Below are 20920 nucleotides of genomic sequence, written 5' to 3'. Positions count from 1 at the left end.
TGTTATACAGGTGTTTAATAAAGTATAATCAATCTCACTGTGACAAATACTTCCCCTTATGCTAAGAAAAGGTTAAACTTATCTGTCACCTGGAAAGCACATTAGCACTCTGAGCTGTAATCTGTCATCCTGAAGCCTCTGGAACTAGTTTTGAGGTGCTCAGGCTTAGAATCTCCTGGTTACCTCTTCAGGAGATTCTCTAACAGGTCCTTCTCCCCCTTCCTGAGTTACTTGAGGCTCACTAGAGTCTCAATAAATGTTTACTGAAAAAGATGATCCTTAAGCAAAACAGTTCATGAAAAGTTATAAAAGAACAGAGTATAAAGAAAACAATGCAGCTAAATCTGGCCAAAATCAAAATTACAAAAAAGAAAGAATTATCAACCAAGATTTTTAACAGCAAGAACCATGCTGCTATAGATCTTTTGTACTTCCTGCCTACTTAAATTGTTCAGTGCCTGGCACATAGCAGCTACAATAAATAAATGTGCCTGGGTGGCTCAGCCGGTTAAGCATCTGACTTGGGAATATGGCTCAGGTCTTGATCTCACTGTTTGTGAGTCTGAGCCCTGCATTGGGCTCTGTGCTGGCAGCTTTGGATTCTCTCTCCCTGCCCCTCCCCCACTCGTGTGTACTCTCTTAAAATAAACTTAAAAAAATAAACTTAAAAAATAAACTTAATAAACTTAAAAAAAAACTCAAAAATAAACTTAAAAAAAAAAGAAAAAGAACTAAATGAACAAAATCCAAGAGAACAATGTTTGTATCTGTTTGTGAAACTAAAATGCCTAGTATTAATCTTCATCCCTAAGGACCTTAAGATAGTGAATTCTGCCCAAAATGTAAGACCTCAACACAGGATGCTTTCTCCTTTCTACTAATGAAGGTTACTTATAACCAAAATCCAAGCAAACTCCCAAGTTCCAGGTAAAACTCTCAGAATATTATGCAGAAAAAAAGTTATAACATAACAGACTGGAAAAGCTTTTCTTAGAAAGCCCAGCTTGCAAGGTCTGTCCTTGGCTGACAGAAGTCTTAAAACTTGGGTTTTGAGAGTCTGCCCATTGTTTTCTACCTGATAAGGGTGGCTACTGTGCTTAAACTGTTATGCAAACAATAGGATTATGCTGAGACCTGCTTTCTTTCTGGGAGTCTAGAATTTTGGTACATACTAGGCAGAGGGAGTCTACAGGATCAGACCCAATAAAAGCTTTGGGCGTTGAGTTTCTAATGAGCTTAACTGGTACGCAACACTTCCTATGTACCGTCATCATTGTTTTAAGTGTTGTCATAATTTGATCCTAGGGGAAGAACAAATGTTCTTTCTCTTCTACCTTTGCAGCCCTTAAATTGTAAATTTTAATTAGACTGCCTTAAGCTTTTCCTCCCTCCTTGATAGAGAGTATACATATGGTATACTACCAAGGAATTCCTCTAGATGGAATAAAGAAATCTGATAAATGTAATTACCTCTATCTCTTGCCCCTAAGTCTGTAATCAGATTACTATTTAAGCTAAGTTGATTTTTAAAAATCAGAGGTGTTTTAGGAGAGTATAACTAGGTGGTGCCCAGTATAAAGAAATGTGATATCATCAGTGGAACATTCTATATAGTTTCTATAAAAGAGGAGTTCTGAAGAGAATTTATCAGAATGTCTGTGTCACACACATTCAATTATCTTTAGTCCCTTAGGCAGCAACATCAAACCTCACAACCAGTCACTTTAAGAACGTCCACCTAAGACTTTGTCTCCAAGTCCACACTTACCATACAATCTTCCTAGTATCTTCTTCCAGGTAGCTATCCTACTGGATGTATGGATATATCATTTGGCATAAATATTCTTGTCTGGCAGCAGAAATGGCATTCTGGCTTTCCCAATAATCTCTTATAACCTGAGTTTGCCCTGAGAAGACTGATGAACTCCAAGTATTCTGACAAAATCTAGTTTGCAGCCTTGAAGAGTTGATTACTATTCTCTAGAAAATGGTTACCAGAGCCACTTGATATGGGTATCTGAGAGGCCAGCTGCCTCCCTAGAGAGCAATTTAATTTTATCTTGCCCTAACTTCAGCACAGGCTAAATTATGTGAGGAATAGCTTGAAAACCCTGGGGTAAAACAGTTTCTGGATTCTTTTTTGATCTTCCACTTATAGTGCCCAGAACTCTAAATGATACTCAAAATTTGGTGTGACTGGTATAAAACACAGTGAATCTATGATGCCCTCATTTTGGCCATTATTCCACTGTTATTAATCCAACCCAAGATCATACAAGATTTATTTACCGGCAACTAATTCATACAGTAGGTTTACAGTGAACCTACCATCAAACTCAACTTTATTCTGTGAAATGTTCGCCAATTAATGTTTTTATTTATTATTTTTGCATGTGCGTGTGCGAGCAGGGAAGGGGCAGAGAGAGACGGAGACAGAGGATCCTGGGGCTTGAACTCACAAACCCAGGCGCCCCTGTATCTAAGTCTTTTTTAAATTTTTTTTTTTCAACGTTTATTTATTTTTGGGACAGAGAGAGACAGAGCATGAACGGGGGAGGGGCAGAGAGAGAGGGAGACACAGAATCGGAAACAGGCTCCAGGCTCCGAGCCATCAGCCCAGAGCCTGACGCGGGGCTCGAACTCACGGACCGCGAGATCATGACCTGGCTGAAGTCGGACACTTAACCGACTGCGCCACCCAGGCGCCCCTGTATCTAAGTCTTTTAAAATTGACTTTGCTTATCTCTGTTAAATTTCACCTACAGTTTGAGTTCATCATTTCAGTATCCTGAAATTTAAAAATTCTGGCATTATTAGATAATTCTGGGACTAGTACTTGCTGATATACAGGTTTCTGTATTTCTAGTGCCAGATTTTTAAAAAGCAAATAAGACTTCTCCCGTAATTCAGAGAACAGACATATTTTAGATGAAAGCAAGCTTGTTTTCTCTCCCCTAAGACAGAACTTTTGTTCCGAATGGCTGAAAAGAACTGAGAAAATGGAAAAGATGGATTCTACAAAAGTCTTAGAAGTATGGCCAGAAACAATCTGGGCCTAAATTGTACAGTTCCTAAGCATCTTAATTCCAGACACTTCAACTTCAGAGTGACAATAAGCTTCTAAAATGAGAGATCAGTTTAAGTAATAACTGCAGAGAAAAATGTGCAAAAAGATAAACTAAAAATAATTTAAAGCCTATAATATAACTAAAGTGTGGATGAAATGCAAATGATTTTGGAAATCTAATTAGCTGATTCCTTGACTAAGTATATCTTATAACTTTATCAGCTATGTTAAGAAAATCATGAACATTTTATGTACAAAATTAGTTTGGCCAAATAAGAAAATGATTCCATTTACAGACAATGTAAAAGCAATACTCATTCTATCATTTTATGATAAAAATCCAGTGTTTTACATTTAGTGATATAAAGATACATACCTGGATGTCATATATGTCATTATATAACATTTTCTATACTAACCCATGTGAAACCTAGTATCTTCATTTATTAGTTATTCTTCATGAAATTTAGGCCAGAATAACTACAGAAAGCAAAAACAATGACTAAAGTCCACATTTTACAGTAAGCTCTTAATTTTTTTTTTTAGTAAGCTCTTAATTTTTAAGACTAGTTAGAACTAAATGGTGTTAGTTTTAACATTTGGTGCTTGCAATTGTTTCTTTTAAGAACCAATTATTTCTGATATATTTATTTCTGAAATCTTAGAATTTTCAAAAATTCTGTTTTTGAAAGCTACACTAAGACAGCGACATGAAGAAAATGGCAGAGTAGGCAGCTCCCAAAAAAACTCAGAGATACACATTGACAAATATTATAATCAAACTATTGAAAGAGAATCTGAAAAGCAGCAAGAAAAAAAGTGAATTCATCATGTAAAGGGGATCCTCTGTAAGATCAACATTGGATTTCTCATCAGAAACCATGGAACACATTACTAAAGAAAGTCAAATAACAATCTACAGAATGGGGGAAAATATTTGCAAAATTATGTATCTGATAAGGGCTTAATGCCTAGAATATAAAAGAACTCTTAAGGGCACCTGGGTGGCTCAGTCAGTTGAGTGTCCAACTCTTGATTTTGGCCCAGGTCATGACCTCGTGGTTCATGAGATTGAGCCCCACGTAGGGCTTCATGCTGATAGCATGGAGCCTGCTTATTAGGGTTCTCTCCCTTTCTCGCTGTCCCTACCCTGCTCATGCACGCTCTCTCAAAATAATTAAATAAACTTAAAAAAAAAAAAAAAGAAAAGAAAAAAAGTCGTCTTAAAATTCAACCAAAAGACAATTTAAAAATGATCCAAAGTTTGGGGTGCCTGGGTGGCGCAGTCGTTAAGCATCCGACTTCAGCCAGGTCACGATCTCACGGTCCATGAGTTCGAGCCCCGCGTCAGGCTCTGGGCTGATGGCTCGGAGCCTGGAGCCTGTTTCCGATTCTGTGTCTCCCTCTCTCTCTGCCCCTCCCCCGTTCATGCTCTGTCTCTCTCTGTCTCAAAAATAAAAAACGTTGAAAAAAAATTAAAAAAAAAATGATCCAAAGTTAAACGGCATTTTCAACAATGAGCTAGCATTTCATACCTACTGGGATGGCTGCAATAAAAAAAAAAATAGTAAACTACGCATTGGCTAGGATGTGGAGAAATTGGAATCATGGCACATTGCTGATGGAAATGTAAATGGAACAGCCATTGTGGAAAACATTCTGGCAGTTCCTGAAAAAGTTAAACACTGAATTGGTAGATGATCCAGCAATTCCACTCCTAGGTTTAGTTCATCCAAAAGAACTAAAAAGAGGGGCTTAAACTGACACTTACAAGCCAACGTTCGCTGCAGTATTATTCACAATAGCCAAAAAGGTGGAAACAACCATTGTTCATCAACACATGACAAGATTTGGGATGCCTGGGTGGCTCAGTTGGTTAAGTGTCCAACTCTTGATCTGGGTTCAGGTCATGATTTCACAGTTCATGATTTCAAGCCCCGCACTGGACTCTGCCACTTGGGATTGTTTCTCTTTCTCTCCATCCCTCCCCCACTTGTGTTCTCTCTCTCAAAACAAACTAAAAAAAGAAAAAAAAGACTAAACAAATGTGGTATATACATAATAATAATAATAATAATGGAATGTTATTCAGCTATAAAAATGAAGTACTAATACATAGTACAACACAAATGAACCTTGAAAACCAATTGAGGGGTGCCTGGGTGGCTCAGTTAGCTAAGCATCTAACTCTTGATTTCTGCTCAGGTCATGATCTCATGGTTTATGAGAATGAGCCCTGCATCAGGCTCTACGTTGATAGTGTGGATCTTGTTTGGGATTCTCTACTTCTCTCTCTGCCTCTCCCCTGTTCATGCACGTACAGGCACGCACTCTCTCAAAAAAAATAAACTAAAAAAAGAAAACCAAGTGAAATAAGCCAGTCACAAAAGTACAAATATTGTATGATTCCACTTACATTAAATATTTAGAACAGGTAAATTCATACAGATATAAAGTGGACTAGAGGTTACCAGGGGTTAGAAGAAAGTAATGGTATATATTATACTATACATATTTACCACAGTTTCTAAAAAAGCTGTACCAAAAATTGAACCAAATTAAAAAATAAATGGCATACACATCTGTACTATTTTGGAAAAGTATATTTATACAGTGTTACAGATCAAGAATGTGTAACACACATCGAACATTCATGAAACCTACTTACTTGTTTCAAAGCTGAGAGTTTAGGGGCATGTTGAATATCATGAAGAGAAGAATTCTGAATTGCCAGTTTTTCAGTAGTACTCTTGAACTCTGGATGTTGAGGTGTCAAGACTAATGCTGGATGGTTGCACAGTTTACGTAAGTACTGTAATGCCTTTAAGGGGGGAAAAAGTATATGCAAGTCCATACATACCACAAATGTCTACATCTTAGTAACTTTTCCTATTTCTACTCTATCCATAGAAAATGCCCTTTGTCCTCTTCTTGCTCCTCCTACTCATTCTTCATGAATCAGTTCAATGTCTCATCTGTGACGCCTTCATCTGTGCTTCTTGTGTGAAGTGTATGAGAGCATTTATTGCATCAATTGTACAGTTTGTGTCTCTCTCCCTCACTAGACAATGAACTTCTCATGGCAGAAAGACCTCTTTCCTGCCCAAAGTGGGATAATGCTTACAGATGCTTCTGGAATAAGGCAACATTTCCTAAAGATTTCCTAAGGGTTTCTCAAACTTCAGTGGGTATAAAAATTTCTTGAGGACCTTATAAATCTGCATATCTCTCCCCTACACAGTATTCTAATTCAGCAAGTCAGGGAGAGGAGAAGGCAGAGCAAGGTGGTTATTTCAAGTGGGTGTGTTTAAGAATCAGAACCCTATAGGGTCCTTCTTTCTTTTCTCTAATTTTGCCACATTCTTTCTCTCTTGCCTTTTACTTGGCTTATGATTTGGGTTTTGAATTTTGTATTGGAAAGCTCTAGGGGCACTGAGTGGCTCAGTCACTTGAGTGCCCGACTTCGGCTCAGGTCATGATCTTACAGTTCGTGAGTTCGAGCCCTGCATTGGGCTCTGTGCTGACAGCTCAGAGCCTGGAGCCTGCTTTGGATTCTGTGTCTCCCTCTCTCTGCCCCTCCCCTGCTCGCTCGCTCTCGCTCTCTCTCTCTCTCAAAAATAAATAAACATTAAAAAAAAATGAAAAACAAACAAAAAGCTCCACTGACAAGGCTCAAGAAACGGCTGGACACGATAATAGAAACTGGGAGAGGTATAAGCCCTTTACCCCTCTTCTGTCTTCAAAATGTTACATTATTTAATTTATTGGTGGCAAGGGAAGTGGGGGGGGGGGGTTCTATTGTGGAATATTTCAAAAGGGACAGAAAGCCTAAGCTGACACTTTATCTTTTTAATTTGCAATTCCCTTGAGCACATGAGGCAGCACCTGTCTCATGACTTCTGTACTTTTGGTATCCTCTGTCTGGAATCGCTTCCCCTCCACGTATCTGCATGCCTCAATCCTCCTTCAGATCTCTGCTTAGGTGTCACCTTCTCAGTGAGGCTGCCCCTGATCTCTCTACTAGAAACCAATCCACCCAACTCTTACACTGCATAACCCCATACTCTAGGGAAGGAGTCTGTTTTTTCCACTGCTTTTTCCACCCCTGAGCTTACAAAAGTTATTGCCCTATAGCAGGCATTCCAATATTTTTTTTAATGTAAAGCAAAATATTCTCTAAAACTCTTTACTGGCAATATACAAAAAATATTACATTTTGTATATTTTAGTATTAAATTACTTATTAATTATAACTATGGAAATAAATTAGTACTCTTCTCTATTTTCAAGAATGTATACACAATACTGAAAAAAATTTAAATAAACCCACATTTCAGTATTCCATGTAAAAATTGCTGCACTGAAGAACATGATTCTTGAAGAATTAAAAAAGAGATTATAATCTATACCTGGAATACATGGCCTGTGGCTTTAAGCTTTGGTTTTTCAGTTTCTTCAGAGAGTGCAGCTGAAGAAACTGTTTCATCAACGTCACACTTAGCACGAGACTTAGCAAAATCCTCATAGAGCTGAACCTGTAAAATTGCCCCCGCAAAAGAAGTATATTTATTTTCAATTGTTCAAAAACATAGCTAGCAAATGACAGTAAGAGCAATAATTTAAACCAGCCCTCATTAAAGAAATTATAATACCTATGCTTCACTAATGATTACAAATTATCCACTGCATCTTGGTAAATTCCTTTAAAATTACATTTAGAAAACAAGTGTAGCACATTAAACTTGGATGCTAAAATATTAAAAACTAGTCAAATAGTCTTAGACTCAATTTTTCCACTCTGTTGAGGAAGATAAATACATTACCAATAAAAGAGAACCTGAATCCTTACAAGTAAATGAGAAAATCTTCTCTAAGTGAAGTTTTGTGGTACCCTATAGGTACATTCCAAGAGACCAAGTTTTAAAAAATACTTCTGCTGAAGTGCCTGGTTGGCTCCGTCAGTAGAGCATGCAACTCTTGATCTCAGGGTCATGAGTTCAAGCCCCAAATTGGGTATATAGATTACTTATGTAAATAAAACTTAAAAAAAAAAAAGTACAGAGAAGTAAAAGAATACTACTGCTACCTAAAAGGAGAACTCCTAAAAGTTAAAACATTACCTAAGGGTCCTGGTTCCTGCCTTGTGCATGCTAAAACAATATGAAAGAAAAGAAAATCTAGAGTGCTAAAGAATAGAAGTCAGAATATAAAAACCTGTGGATGCTAAGTAAAGCCAAATGTCACTTCCCTCCCAGCTCCTCCTCCAGGCCACTTAAATGTTTTATACCACTGGCATATACCATGGATTTTCTTTTTTAAAGATTTCATTTTAATCTGTATACCCAACATGGGGTGTGAACTCACAACCCTGAGATCAAGAGTTGCATGCTCTACTGATTGAGCCAACCACGCACCCCTACCATGGATTTTTTTTTTTCATATGGCACCTTTTCTTTATTGTATTTACTTCAAAAAGTCTTCAGCTAATTGCTCCTAAAATATTCCTTTCAAAAATACTAGTCCAATTTCTATACATGAGAAATGGAGGCCCAGATATATGACATAGATAATATAAGTGATCACATAGCTCTCAGCATTTAGATTAGTGTGCTGCTAAGCTCTAAACTCAAGTTATAGAGGGAGGAGAAGAAAGAAGTTTCTGGGTGTACCTGTTTATCTTTTATTCATTTTACCATACTAAATCAAAATACTGAAATGGATTGATGCATACTAACCCAGAACGTAAGGTTAAAAGAAAACTCTGATTATATAGGCCATGTCTCCCTAATACAAGGAATGGTTTCCCCTTACAAAATACTATATAAGGAAAGGCATACAATAAATTCCTTTGATAATAGTCTCTGTACAAAATTAGATCTGTGCAAAAGCTCAGTCTTATTTCAAAAATTTACTGGCAATGCAGTTAATACTTTTAGAGGGATGAGGTCCCACTTCCCAGGTTTGAAACTCAGTCCTGATATATATTAGCTATATAATCTTGAGCAACTTACTTAATTTTTCTGAACTTTCCTTTCTTTGTTTGCAAAAATGGGGACTGACAATACCGATAATGCTGTTGTGAAGATATGACATTACAGGCAGATTTCTGGCCCTTATAAACACTGGCTCATTTCATCATCAGATTAACCTTGCAACTTTTCCGATTAATTTGACATATAAGAAAGCAACTATGATACTTGCTTTTGTTTTAATGCCATATTCAAATGCACTTATCCAAATGTATATCCACACGTCCAAAGAGATTCATTCAGGTCCTAGCTCTCTCTCTTTGAAACAGAATAGTCCTAAAGTCTATCAAAGTAGAAGCTAGATTGGAGTGATAAAAGCCAAAGTCTAATCCCCTTTATTCAATATTTTTGTGGCTTATTCAAAGCACTCTCCTAATAAACATACCACCAACAACCACAATCACTGGATTTCTAACCTGGAGAGGACTAAGAGTACAATAGTAGTCTTGAATAATTTTGGGTGGAAGATCCTGCAAAACATCTTCTTTCATTCTTCTCAAAAGAAACGGCAGGACTTGGCGGTGGAGTGCATCCATTGCAAGAACACCTGTTAAAGAGTAAGAGAAAACAGCTTCAAAAAAGATAGGAATAAGTTATATTCACTTGTATAGTATATAATTATATAGTTTTCATACCTGCTTCTTGTTCTCGACTAGAGCTTCGAGCATCCCTACTTGCTAATATAGGTTTACCATATCGAGCAGCAAACTGGCGTTCAGTCCCCAAAAATCCTGGCATGAGGAAATCAAATAATGACCACAGCTCCAAAACGTTATTCTGAATATAAAAAAGGAACACTAGTTAATCTTTTGTACTGGGATGATTTCCTTACACTTGGAATATTAATGAAAGCCCATTATGAGGACATACATGAGGGGTAATCAACTACATTTTTATACATATGGTCTGTGTTTTAATTTGAGAAAATTCATATCAGTATCCCTGAAGGAAATATTCTATCCTATCTGGAGAGAATTTTGAAGTCTCCTCCACCAGAATAAGCCTTGGTCCATAGTGTGTAAATCCTACTGGTGGCATCTATCAAGCAATAAATAGAAAAGCAGAAAGATGAATATGCTTCTGATTCTTTTACCTTTGACAGTAAACGTAACATCAAGATTTAAAGAATTTGGCCAACATCACCATTTCTTTTTTTATTTAAAAAAAATTATTTTTGGGGGCGCCTGGGTGGCGCAGTCGGTTAAGCGTCCGACTTCAGCCAGGTCACGATCTCGCGGTCCGTGAGTTCGAGCCCCGCGTCAGGCTCTGGGCTGATGGCTCAGAGCCTGGAGCCTGTTTCCGATTCTGTGTCTCCCTCTCTCTCTGCCCCACCCCCGTTCATGCTCTGTCTCTCTCTGTCCCAAAAATAAATAAACGTTGAAAAAAAAATATTTTTTTAAATTATTTTTTAAATGCTTATTTATTTTTGAGAGAGAGAGAGAGTGAGAGTGGGGGAGGGGCAGAGAGAGAGGGAGACACAGAATCCGAATCAGGCTCCAGGCTCCGAGCTGTCAGCACAGAGCCCGACGCGGGGCTCGAACTCACAAACCATGAGATCATGACCTAAGCCGAAGTCGGACGCTTAACCAACTGAGCCACCCAGGTGCCCCCAACATCACCGTTTCTTAAGGAAACCTAGAAGAGTTTGGTTATAGGTCAAATCTATCCAGTATTCAAAGTAATAAGGAACAGGCAAAGGTTCTTTCCAATTCTACTACTGAAGTTTCATTTGTAAAAAAAAGAAATCAGCACTTTTTCATTTTGGATGCATTCTCAATATGTTTGGATCCTAAGGTACCAACCCACCACCTTACCCACTTCCAGAAGCCCTCTTCACCCTGCTCAGGCTATGATTCATTATGGTGGGCTGCCCTGCCATATGGATACCCTTCTAATCCCACTTAGGCTCTGCCTCCTAACTCCAGGCTACCATGGGTCTTCAGTGCAGAAACCCTTATAGCTTCAGAGCTAAAATGTTCAGGATGGGAGGGCAGAAAGAAAGAGGGCCTTTAAGGAAACAAAAAACCCAAACTTGGTGTGAAAGTAATATTGTGAACAATTAAGTGTTCACTTAATGATCAAAAACCCTAATACTTCTATCAGTCCATTAACAAAAATAAATTTACAAGAAAAGTAACAAAGATGTAAGCTAAGAACTGTTGATTTTTTTTAGCGTCAGAAGGAATCTTAGAGGTCACTTGGTGTTCACCATTCCACTAACTGGAGAATGATGAAGGGTATTTTCCCACCAGAGTTGGCTATCCAAGTTAGGTGTGAACATTTGCAGCCAGTTCCCCTGGAAGATAACAGAATCTCTCAAAAGTATCAGAAGACTTCTATAAATTTACCCATCTCTTTCCTTTTCCAATACAACCTTCTACAATCTTTTCCAATTTTCTCTTAACTCCAGGTATTCACACCTCTACTATATGATGATTCCCCTATGAACCAGCTCTAAGTTTTCAACATTAAATCAGACTGTGGTGTAATACCACAGAAGTAGAATGGCCAGTGTGGAATAAAGTCTGACTAGTTTCCCATATTTTGGACACAAGACTTCAATTTACATACCCTAAAATCACATTTTACTATTTTAATTCTAGTATAGTTAACATGCGGTGTTGTATTAGTATCAGTTGTACAATATAGTGATTCAGAAATTCCATACACCATCCAGTGCTCTTCATATTGCTTTTAAAACCTGGTTTGCTGGGGCGCCTGGGTGGCTCAGTCGGTTGGGCGGCCGACTTCGGCTCAGGTCACGATCTCGCGGTCCGTGAGTTCGAGCCCCGCGTCGGGCTCTGGGCTGATGGCTCAGAGCCTGGAGCCTACTTCCAATTCTGTGTCTCCCTCTCTCTGCCCCTCCCCCGTTCATGCTCTGTCTCTCTCTGTCTCAAAAATACATAAAATGTTTAAAAAAAAAAAAAAAAAAACCTGGTTTGCTCAGATGCTATTACATATCAAATGAGCCATTATGAACCAAATGAACTACTGGAATTTATTCCTATAAATGGAAGGAAGGAAGGGAAGGGAAGGGAAGGGAAGGGAAGGAGGGAGGGAGGAAGGAAGGAAGGAAGGGGGGAGGAAGGAAGGAAATAAGGAAGAGAGGAAGGAAGGAAGGAAAGGAGGGAGGGAGCAGGCAGGCGGAAAAACGTGTCTTTAATTCACTGCCAAATGTCAAACCTTCTTTCCACATGGCAAACAGTGGGGGAGAACAGTAAATAATTACCTGGATTGGTGTTCCAGAAAGAATAATCCTATAATTAGCAGTCAGTTGTTTTACAGCTTTTGACAATTTTGTTTTTCCATTTTTGATGACATGGCCTTCATCAAGAATACAGTAGTTAAATTTAATATTTCTAAGGGAGAATAAACAAAAAAATTTAGCACCTTTTAATATATTGCAGGAACTATATAAAGTCTTTCAGACAGGAAAATATTAACACTCTTTGTAAATTTTTCTAAAGAAAAAAATTTTAATTCTTACCTAAAGAAATCTATGTCATTCCTCACAACATCATATGAAGCCACTATCAGATTGTGCCTTTTTACTTGATGCTGTAACCTGCATTTAAAAATAAGTAAGATTGGGAAATGAGGAACCTGCAAAGTCTGTAATAGAGTTTCAAAGAGGGAAACTACAGCTACCGTCTTACAAGGTGTTTTCAATGTGCCTACTAAGCCCAGCATTCTTTTCTGCTTATTCTACATCCATGACCCTGATACCTGAAGACCGTTCTTCTTTTGATTTGGCCTTGTTAGCCTAACTCAGTCCGATTAGAAAAGAGATGGGTACCTGATTCAAAATGTAGTGGACACTGTAACTTTATGTGCTCACACCTCTTCCTTGAAGGCACTATTTTGTGCTGGGGGGTGAGGGGAAGCCATCAATCACATGTCCCCATAATCACCAAAGAGATGAAACACTGAATCAGGTTGGGCCATTCACAATATTTTACCCCCTGACCATAAAGACTGGTTTGGGAGCATGACCCAAAGCAGTTAGTCATTTCTAGTATTGATATATTCATGATGGGAGAGGGAAGATCTCTGTTCACGACAGTTGCCAAGTTAGGTGAATGTGGGCCTCAGACTGTTTATCGTCATCTTATTCATTGAATGCACAGACCAACAAAACAAGTTATGTATCAAGAGGAAGAGCAAATGAGAGCAATTTAGATGTACCTGAAGCAAGAATTCACCCCTGAAATTCTCAAAGTTAGTGAATAAACGGACTTCCTGTTTGCTTAAGTTTGTAAATGAATAAATTCTAACTAAAGACACTATAGTAAATTCTTTATAAGAGTGTAAGCTGTTGCCTATTTAATTAGCTGAGTGACCTTAGACCCAGGCCCCATGTTTTATTAGACTTCTATCTGCCAACAGAGAACAAAATTAATAACCATACCTCATGTGGTGACTGTGAGAATACACAATACACAATTTTACATAAATGTAAAACTACTAAGAATAATGCCTAGCTAATAAATGCTGAATATGTGTTAGCTATTATAAATACAGAGGGGTGGCAAATTTATGGACTAATCAGCAACCTATGACTATCCATGCTTTAAAAGATGAACTGAAGGACTAGAGTTAAGATGGTGGAAAAGTAGGGGGCCCTAAGCTTGCCTTGTCCCTCAAACACAGCTGGATAACTATCAAATCATTCTGAACACCCAAGAAATTGATCCTAGGGCAGAGAGACCAAATTGCACATCTACAGGTAGAAAAATGGCCATATCATGGAAGGTAGGAGCTATAGAGAATTGATCTGGGGGAGAAAAGAGCAGCAGGTGCTGCAGAGGGGAGGGAGCCCTGAACACTGGAAAAGGAGAGAAAGAGAGGATGCAATAGTGCAGAGAGGATTGCACAAAAAAATTCTTTCCCCACATCACTGACTGGGAAAAGGAGAGGGGCTGACTACTTTTAGAAGTCCCCACCATCGCTGGGGTCGTGGCCTTAGCAGTGCTCTGGTGGGGAGGGAGGGTGGAGGCCTGGGAGTGGGCAGTGTAGTCTGAGGATGCCCTGGGTCACACAGGGAGAAACAGTTGCCCTTCCTGAAGTGCATTTGAGAATGATGGCACAGCCTCTTAGGGTACAAGAACTGGCTGTGCCAATGTGCTGCCCTAGCATAGCTATTCACTAGCATAGAAATAGAGACACCTGCTGAAGGCAGCAAACCTTGGTGCCAGCTTTTTGCTGTGCTTTATCATACACTACAAACCACTGTGCAGTCATGCAACTGCTTTACTGAGACAAACCACTGGCCACAGCATGGTGAGACCCTCCCCCAGAGGATTGGTGCAGGTCTCTAAAATTTGGAGTTTTGAAACTCAGCCACACATCTGAGATAAATAGAACACAGGAGTACTGTGCCACTGACAGGCAGACAGCATGGACACAGAGTGAAGGCAGGGATCTGACAGAAGTTGGGGACATAAGAGGGGTGATTGTTTGCTCTTTTGTGAGGGCTTCCTGAAGAATGGCAGGCACGAACTCCCTGCTGTGAAGACGAGAGCGCAGGATGACGCCACTTCACCCCTGCCCATCAGCATGACCCACTTCAGTGAGCTATACAGCACTCCCCAACAGAGACTGCTTACACCAAGTACTGCCCCCCTGCACCCTGCAGGTGCATCTCCATTTGGGCAAGGTGCCTCAGAATCAGCGCAGCAGGTCCCTCACCCAGAAGACCAGCACAAAGCTCTCACACACACCAACTCTACTGATCACAGAATGCTGCAAAGCCTCAGTTCTACGGGAAAGAGGTACAGTTCTTTTCACAGGGAGACCAAAACACACCTAGTTAAAACTTGCCACACAGTGGACAAGGTCCAAACATCCCTCCACTGCAGGCAAAAAGAAACTCTGTAAAGAACTGACTTGAGGAAAGGAGGAGCCAAAATACAACAGTAGACTGCACACTCTGAAACACCTCCTGAAGCACCAGGCCCAAAACACTATAGGATCTTTTCTTAACATTCCCATTACTCTCAGGAGGAGGCTATAGCAGGCTTTCCTAACAATCACACACACACACATACACAAAAACAGTAACCTAGACAAGATGACAAGACTGAGGAATTAACACCAAAAGAAAGAAGAGAAAGAACAGGGAATTAATCAAAAGAGATATAGGTAAAATGCCTGAACCAGAATTTAAAATAACAACATTAAGGATACTAGTTGGGCTTGAGAAAATCATAGAAGATACTAGATAATTCCTTAACGCAGAGATAAAAGAACAAAAAGCTAGTCAGGCTGAAAATAAAAATGCTATAACTGAGGGACACCTGGGTGGCTCAGTCGGTTGAGCGTCCGACTTCGGTTCAGGTCATAATCTCATGGTTCGTGGTTTCGAACCCCATGTTGGGCTCTGTACTCACAGCTCAGAGCCTGGAGCCTACTTTGCATTCTGTGTTTCCCTCCCTGTGACCCTCCCCTGCTCGTGCTCTGTCTCCCTCTCTCTCAAGAATAAACAAACATTTTATTTATTTATTTGTTAATGTTTATTTATTTTTGAGACAGAGAGAGACAGAGCATGAACGGGGGAGAGGCAGAGAGAGAGGGAGACACAGAATTGGAAGCAGGCTCCAGGCTCTGAGCCATCAGCCCAGAGCCCAATGTGGGGCTCGAACTCACAGACCGTGAGATTGTGACCTGAGGTGAAGTCAGAGGCTTAATCGACTGAGCCACCCAGGCGCCCCTAAACAAACATTTTTTAAAAATAAGAAAGAAAGAAAAAAAAAAGCTAGAACTGAGATGCAAAACAGACTGGCTGCAATGACAACAAGGACAGATGAAGCAAGGGAATGAATCAGTAATATAAAAGAAAACATTATGGAAAATAATGAAGCTGAAAAGAAGAGGAAAAGAAAAATATTGGATCATGGATGTAGAATTCAGGCAATGCCTTAAGGCAAAATAATATTCCTATCATAGGAGTCCCAGAAGAAGAGAGGGGAAAAGAGAGAAGGTTTATCTGAACAAATTATAACTGAAAACTTCCCTTATCTGGGGAAGGACAGAGACATCACAATTCAAGAGGTACAACAATTCAACAAAAGCAGGACCATAATAAAAAATATCATAGTCAAATTCACAAAATACACAGAAAAGGAAAGAATCCTGAAAGCAACAAGGGGGAAAAAAGCCATTAACCTACAAGGGAAGACAGATTAGGTTCACAGCAGACCTCTTCTGTCAGGCCAGAAGGAATGTGGCTTGATATACTCAACATGCTAAATAGGAAAAATATGCAGCTAGGAACACTATCCAGCAAGGCTGTCATTCATAAAAGAGAGAGCTTCAAACACAAAAATTAGAGTTCATGACCACTAAACTAGCCCTGCAAGAAGTATCAAACGGGACTCTTTGAGTGGGAGACGGAAAGCAACAAAGATTAGAAAGGAACAGAGAACATCACCAGAAACACCAACTTTATAGGTAACACAATGGCACTAAATTCTTATCTACCAATAATCACTCTGAATGTAAATGGACTAGAGGAGAGGGAAGAAGATGGTGGCGTAGGAAGACGCTGGGCTCACCGCGCGTCCTGCTGATCACTTAGATTCCACCTACACCTGCCTAAATAACCCAGAAAACCGCCAGAGGATTAGCAGAACGGAGTCTCCGGAGCCAAGCGCAGACGAGAGGCCCACGGAAGAGGGTAGGAAGGGCGGCGAGGCGGTGCACGCTCCACGGACTGGCGGGAGGGAGCCGGGGCGGAGGGGCGGCTTGCTGGCCAAGCAGAGCCCCCGAGTCTGGCTTGCAAAAGTGGAGGGGCCGGCCGGCCGGCCGGAGTGTGTTCCGACAGCAAGCGCGACTTAGCGTCTGGGAGGTCATAAGTTAACAGCTCTGCTCTGAAAGCGGGAAGGCTGGAGGACAAAGGGAGGGAGAGTTGCTGAGCCCCCCCCACCCCCACCCCACGACAGAGCTCAGCTTGGCGGGGAACAAAGGCGGTCGCCAGCGCCATCTTCCTCGCCCATCCCCCAGCCAAAATCACAAAGGGAACCAGTTCCTGCCAGGGAACTTGCTCGCTCCACGCAAACACCCAACTCTGTGCTTCTGCGGAGCCAAACCTCCGGCAGCGGATCTGACTCCCTCCGGCTGCCACAGGGCCCCTCCTGAAGTGGATCACCTAAGGAGAAGCGAGCTACGCCTGCCCCTCCTGCCCCCGTGCACCTTGCCTACCCACCCCAGCTAATACGCCAGATCCCCAGCACCACAAGCCTGGCAGTGTGCAAGTAGCCCAGACGGCCACGCCACCCCACAGTGAATCCCGCCCCTAGGAGAGGGGAAGAGAAGGCACACACCAGTCTGTCTGTGGCCCCAGCAGTGGGCTGGGACCAGACATCAGGTCTGACTGTGTTATACACCACAGCACAGGGGAAGTGCCCTGCAGGTCCTCACCACTCCAGGGACTATCCAAAATGACCAAGCAGAAGAATTCCCCTCAGAAGAATCTCCAGGAAATAACAACAGCTAATGAACTGATCAAAAAGGATTTAAATAATATAACAGAAAGTGAATTTAGAATAATAGTCATAAAATTAATCGCTGGGCTTGAAAACAGTATAGACGACAGCAGAGAATCTCTTGCTATAGAGATCAAGGGACTAAGGAACAGTCACGAGGAGCTGAAAAGCGCTTTAAACGAAATGCAAAACAAAATGGAAATGACGACAGCTCGGATTGAAGAGGCAGAGGAGAGAATAGGTGAACTAGAAGATAAAGTTATGGAAAAAGAGGAAGCTGAGAGAAAGAGAGATAAAAAAATCCAGGAGTATGAGGGGAAAATTAGAGAACTAAGTGATACACTAAAAAGAAATAATATACGCATAATTGGTATCCCAGAGGAGGAAGAGAGAGGGAAAGGTGCTGAAGGGGTACTTGAAGAAATTATAGCTGAGAACTTCCCTGAACTGGGGAAGGAAAAAGGCATTGAAATCCAAGAGGCACAGAGAACTCCCTTCAGACGTAACTTGAATTGATCTTCTGCACGACATATCATAGTGAAACTGGCAAAATACAAGGATAAAGAGAAAATTCTGAAAGCAGCAAGGGATAAACGTGCCCTCACATATAAAGGAGACCTATAAGACTCGTGACTGATCCCTCTTTTGAAACTTGGCAGGCCAGAAAGAATTGGCACGATATTTTCAGTGTGCTAAACTGAATGTAAATGGACTAAATGCTCCAATCAAAAGGCACAGGGTATCAAAATGTATATATAAAAAAAACCCATACTCCATCTATATGCTCTCTGCAAGAGACTCATTTTAGACCTAAAGACACGTGCAGACTGAAAGTGAGGGGATGGAGGATCATCTATCATGCTAATGGAAGTCAAAAGAAAGCCAGAGTAGCCACACTTATATCAGACAAATAGATTTTAAAACAAAGATTGTAACAAGAGATAAAGAAAGGCACTATATCAGAATTAAGGAGTCTATGCATCAAGAATATCTAACAATTATGAATATTTATGCTCCCAGCTTGGAGGTACCCAATCAATTGTAACAAACATAAACTCACTGATAATACAATTATAGTAGGGAATTTTAACACCCCACTTACAGCAATGGACAGATCATCCAAGCAGAAAATCAACAAGGAAATAATGGCTTTGAATGACTCACTGGACCAGATGGACTTAACAAATATATTCAGATGTTTCATCCTAAAGCAAAATACACATTCTTCTTGAATGAACATGGAACAGTCTCCAGAACAGATCACATACTGCATCACAAATCAATCCTCAACAAGTACAAAAAAATCGAGATCACAACATGCATATTTTCAGACCACAGCATTATGGAACTTGAAATCAACCACAAGAAAAAACGTGCAAAGCCCTCAAATACATGGAGGTTAAAGAACATCCTACTAAAGAATGAATGGGTTAAATAAGAAATTAGAGAAAAAATTAAAAAATACATGGAAGCAAATGAAAATGAAAACATGACGGTCCAAAACCTTTGGGATGCAGCAAAGGCAATTCGAACAGGGAACTATACTGTAATACAAGCTCACCTCAAGAAATAAAAAATGTCACAAATATACAACCTAACCTTACACCTAAAGGAGCTAGAAAAGGAATAGCAAATAAAGCCTAAAGCCACCAGAATGAACAACAGAGAAACAAACAAAATCTGGGGTGCCTGGGTGGCTCAGTCAGTTGAGCATCCAACTTCAGTCAGGTCATGATCTCGCACTTTGTGGAATTGAGCCCCACGTCAGGTTCTGTGCTTGACAGCTTGGAGCCTGGAGCCTGCTTCAGATTCTATGTCTCCCTCTCTCTCTGTCCTTCCCCTGTTCCTGCTCTTTCTTTCAAAAGTAAATAAACATTAAAAAAAAAAAAAAAGACCAAGAGAACAGATCAGTGAAACTAAGAGCTGGTTCTTTGAAAAAATTAATAAAATTGATAACCCCCTAGCCAGACTTATCAGAAAGAAAAAAGAAAGGACTCAAAATCACAAATGAAACAAGAGAGATCACTACCACCACCACAGAAATACAAACAATTATAAGAGAATATTATGAAAAATTACATGCCAACAAACTGGGCAATCTGGAAAATAGACAAATTCCTAGAAATTCACACACACTACCAAAACCAAAACAGGAAGAAACAGAAAATTAGACCAGACCCATAACCAGCAAAGAAACTGAATCAGCCATCAAAAATCTCCCAACAAGAGAGCCCAACAAGAGAGCCTGGGTGGCTTGATCGTTAAGCATCCAACTTTTCATCTCATCTCAGGTTGTGTTCTCATGGCTTATGAGATCACTTGCATCAGCCTCTGAATTGAGTGTGGAATCTGCTTGGGATTCTCCTTCTCCTTCTCTCCCTGTCCCTCCCTAGCTGGCACTGCCTTTCTCTCTCTCTCTCTTTCTCAAAAAATAAAGAAGCTTAAAAAAAAAAAATCTCCCAACAAACAAGAGTTCTGGGCCAGACGGCTTCCCAGGGGAATTCTAGCAGACATTTAAAGAAGAGTTGGGGCGCCTGGGTGGCTCAGTTGGTTAAATGTCCAACTTCGGCTTTCACAGTTCATGGGTTCAAGCTCACGTCAGCCTCTGTGCTGACAGCTCAGAGCCTGGAGCTTGCTTTGGATTCTGTATCTCCCTCTTTCTCTGTGACCCTCCCCTGCTCACACCCTAACTCCCTCTCTCACAAAAATAAACATAAAATAAATAAATAAAAAAAACACAAATAAATAAGAGTTAATACCTATTCTTCTCAAACTATTCAAAAGAATAGAAATGGAAGGAAAACTTGCAAACTCATTCTACAAGGCCAGCATTACCTTGATTCCAAAACCAGACAAAGACTCCACTAAGAGAAGAATTACAAGCCAATATTGCTGATGAGCATGGATGCAAAAATTCTCAAGATACTAGCATATCAAATCCAACAGCACATTAAAAGAATTATTCACCATGATCAAGTGAGATTTATTCCTGGGCTGCAGGGCTAGTTCAATATTTGCAAATCAATCAGCATGATACACATTAATAAAAGAAAGGATAAGAACCATGTGATCCTGTCAAAAGATGCAGAAAAGGCATCTGACAAAATACTGCATCCATTCTTGATAAAGCCCTCAACAAAGCAGGGATAGACAGAACATGTCTCAACATTATAAAGGCCATACACGAAAGACCCACAGCTAATACGACCCTCAGTGATACGGTCAGGAACAAGTCAGGGATTTCCACTCTCATTACTATTTAACGTAGTACCGAAGTCTTAGCCTCAGCAATCAGAGACAAAAAGAAAAGGCATCCATCCAAATCAGCAAAGAAAAAGTCA

The 20920-nt window shown here is 40.2% G+C and overlaps 1 protein-coding gene across 1 annotated transcript in view; it reads right to left on the bottom strand.

Annotated features, from left to right (window-relative positions):
* Window positions 1-20920, bottom strand: part of BTAF1 (B-TFIID TATA-box binding protein associated factor 1) — a 121769-nt gene that overhangs the window by 5753 nt on the left and 95096 nt on the right. The window contains exons 29-34 of the mRNA XM_043596971.1: window positions 12584-12661; window positions 12326-12455; window positions 9732-9873; window positions 9513-9643; window positions 7477-7602; window positions 5736-5888 (exon numbers count right to left, since the gene is read on the bottom strand). Of these exons, the coding sequence (XP_043452906.1) occupies window positions 5736-5888; window positions 7477-7602; window positions 9513-9643; window positions 9732-9873; window positions 12326-12455; window positions 12584-12661 (760 nt within the window). The remainder of the gene's footprint in view (window positions 1-5735; window positions 5889-7476; window positions 7603-9512; window positions 9644-9731; window positions 9874-12325; window positions 12456-12583; window positions 12662-20920) is intronic.

This window comes from Prionailurus bengalensis, chromosome D2 (genome assembly GCF_016509475.1).
Source record: "Prionailurus bengalensis isolate Pbe53 chromosome D2, Fcat_Pben_1.1_paternal_pri, whole genome shotgun sequence".
Lineage (NCBI taxonomy): Eukaryota > Metazoa > Chordata > Mammalia > Carnivora > Felidae > Prionailurus > Prionailurus bengalensis.
This window is presented reverse-complemented; position numbering and strand designations above follow the sequence as displayed.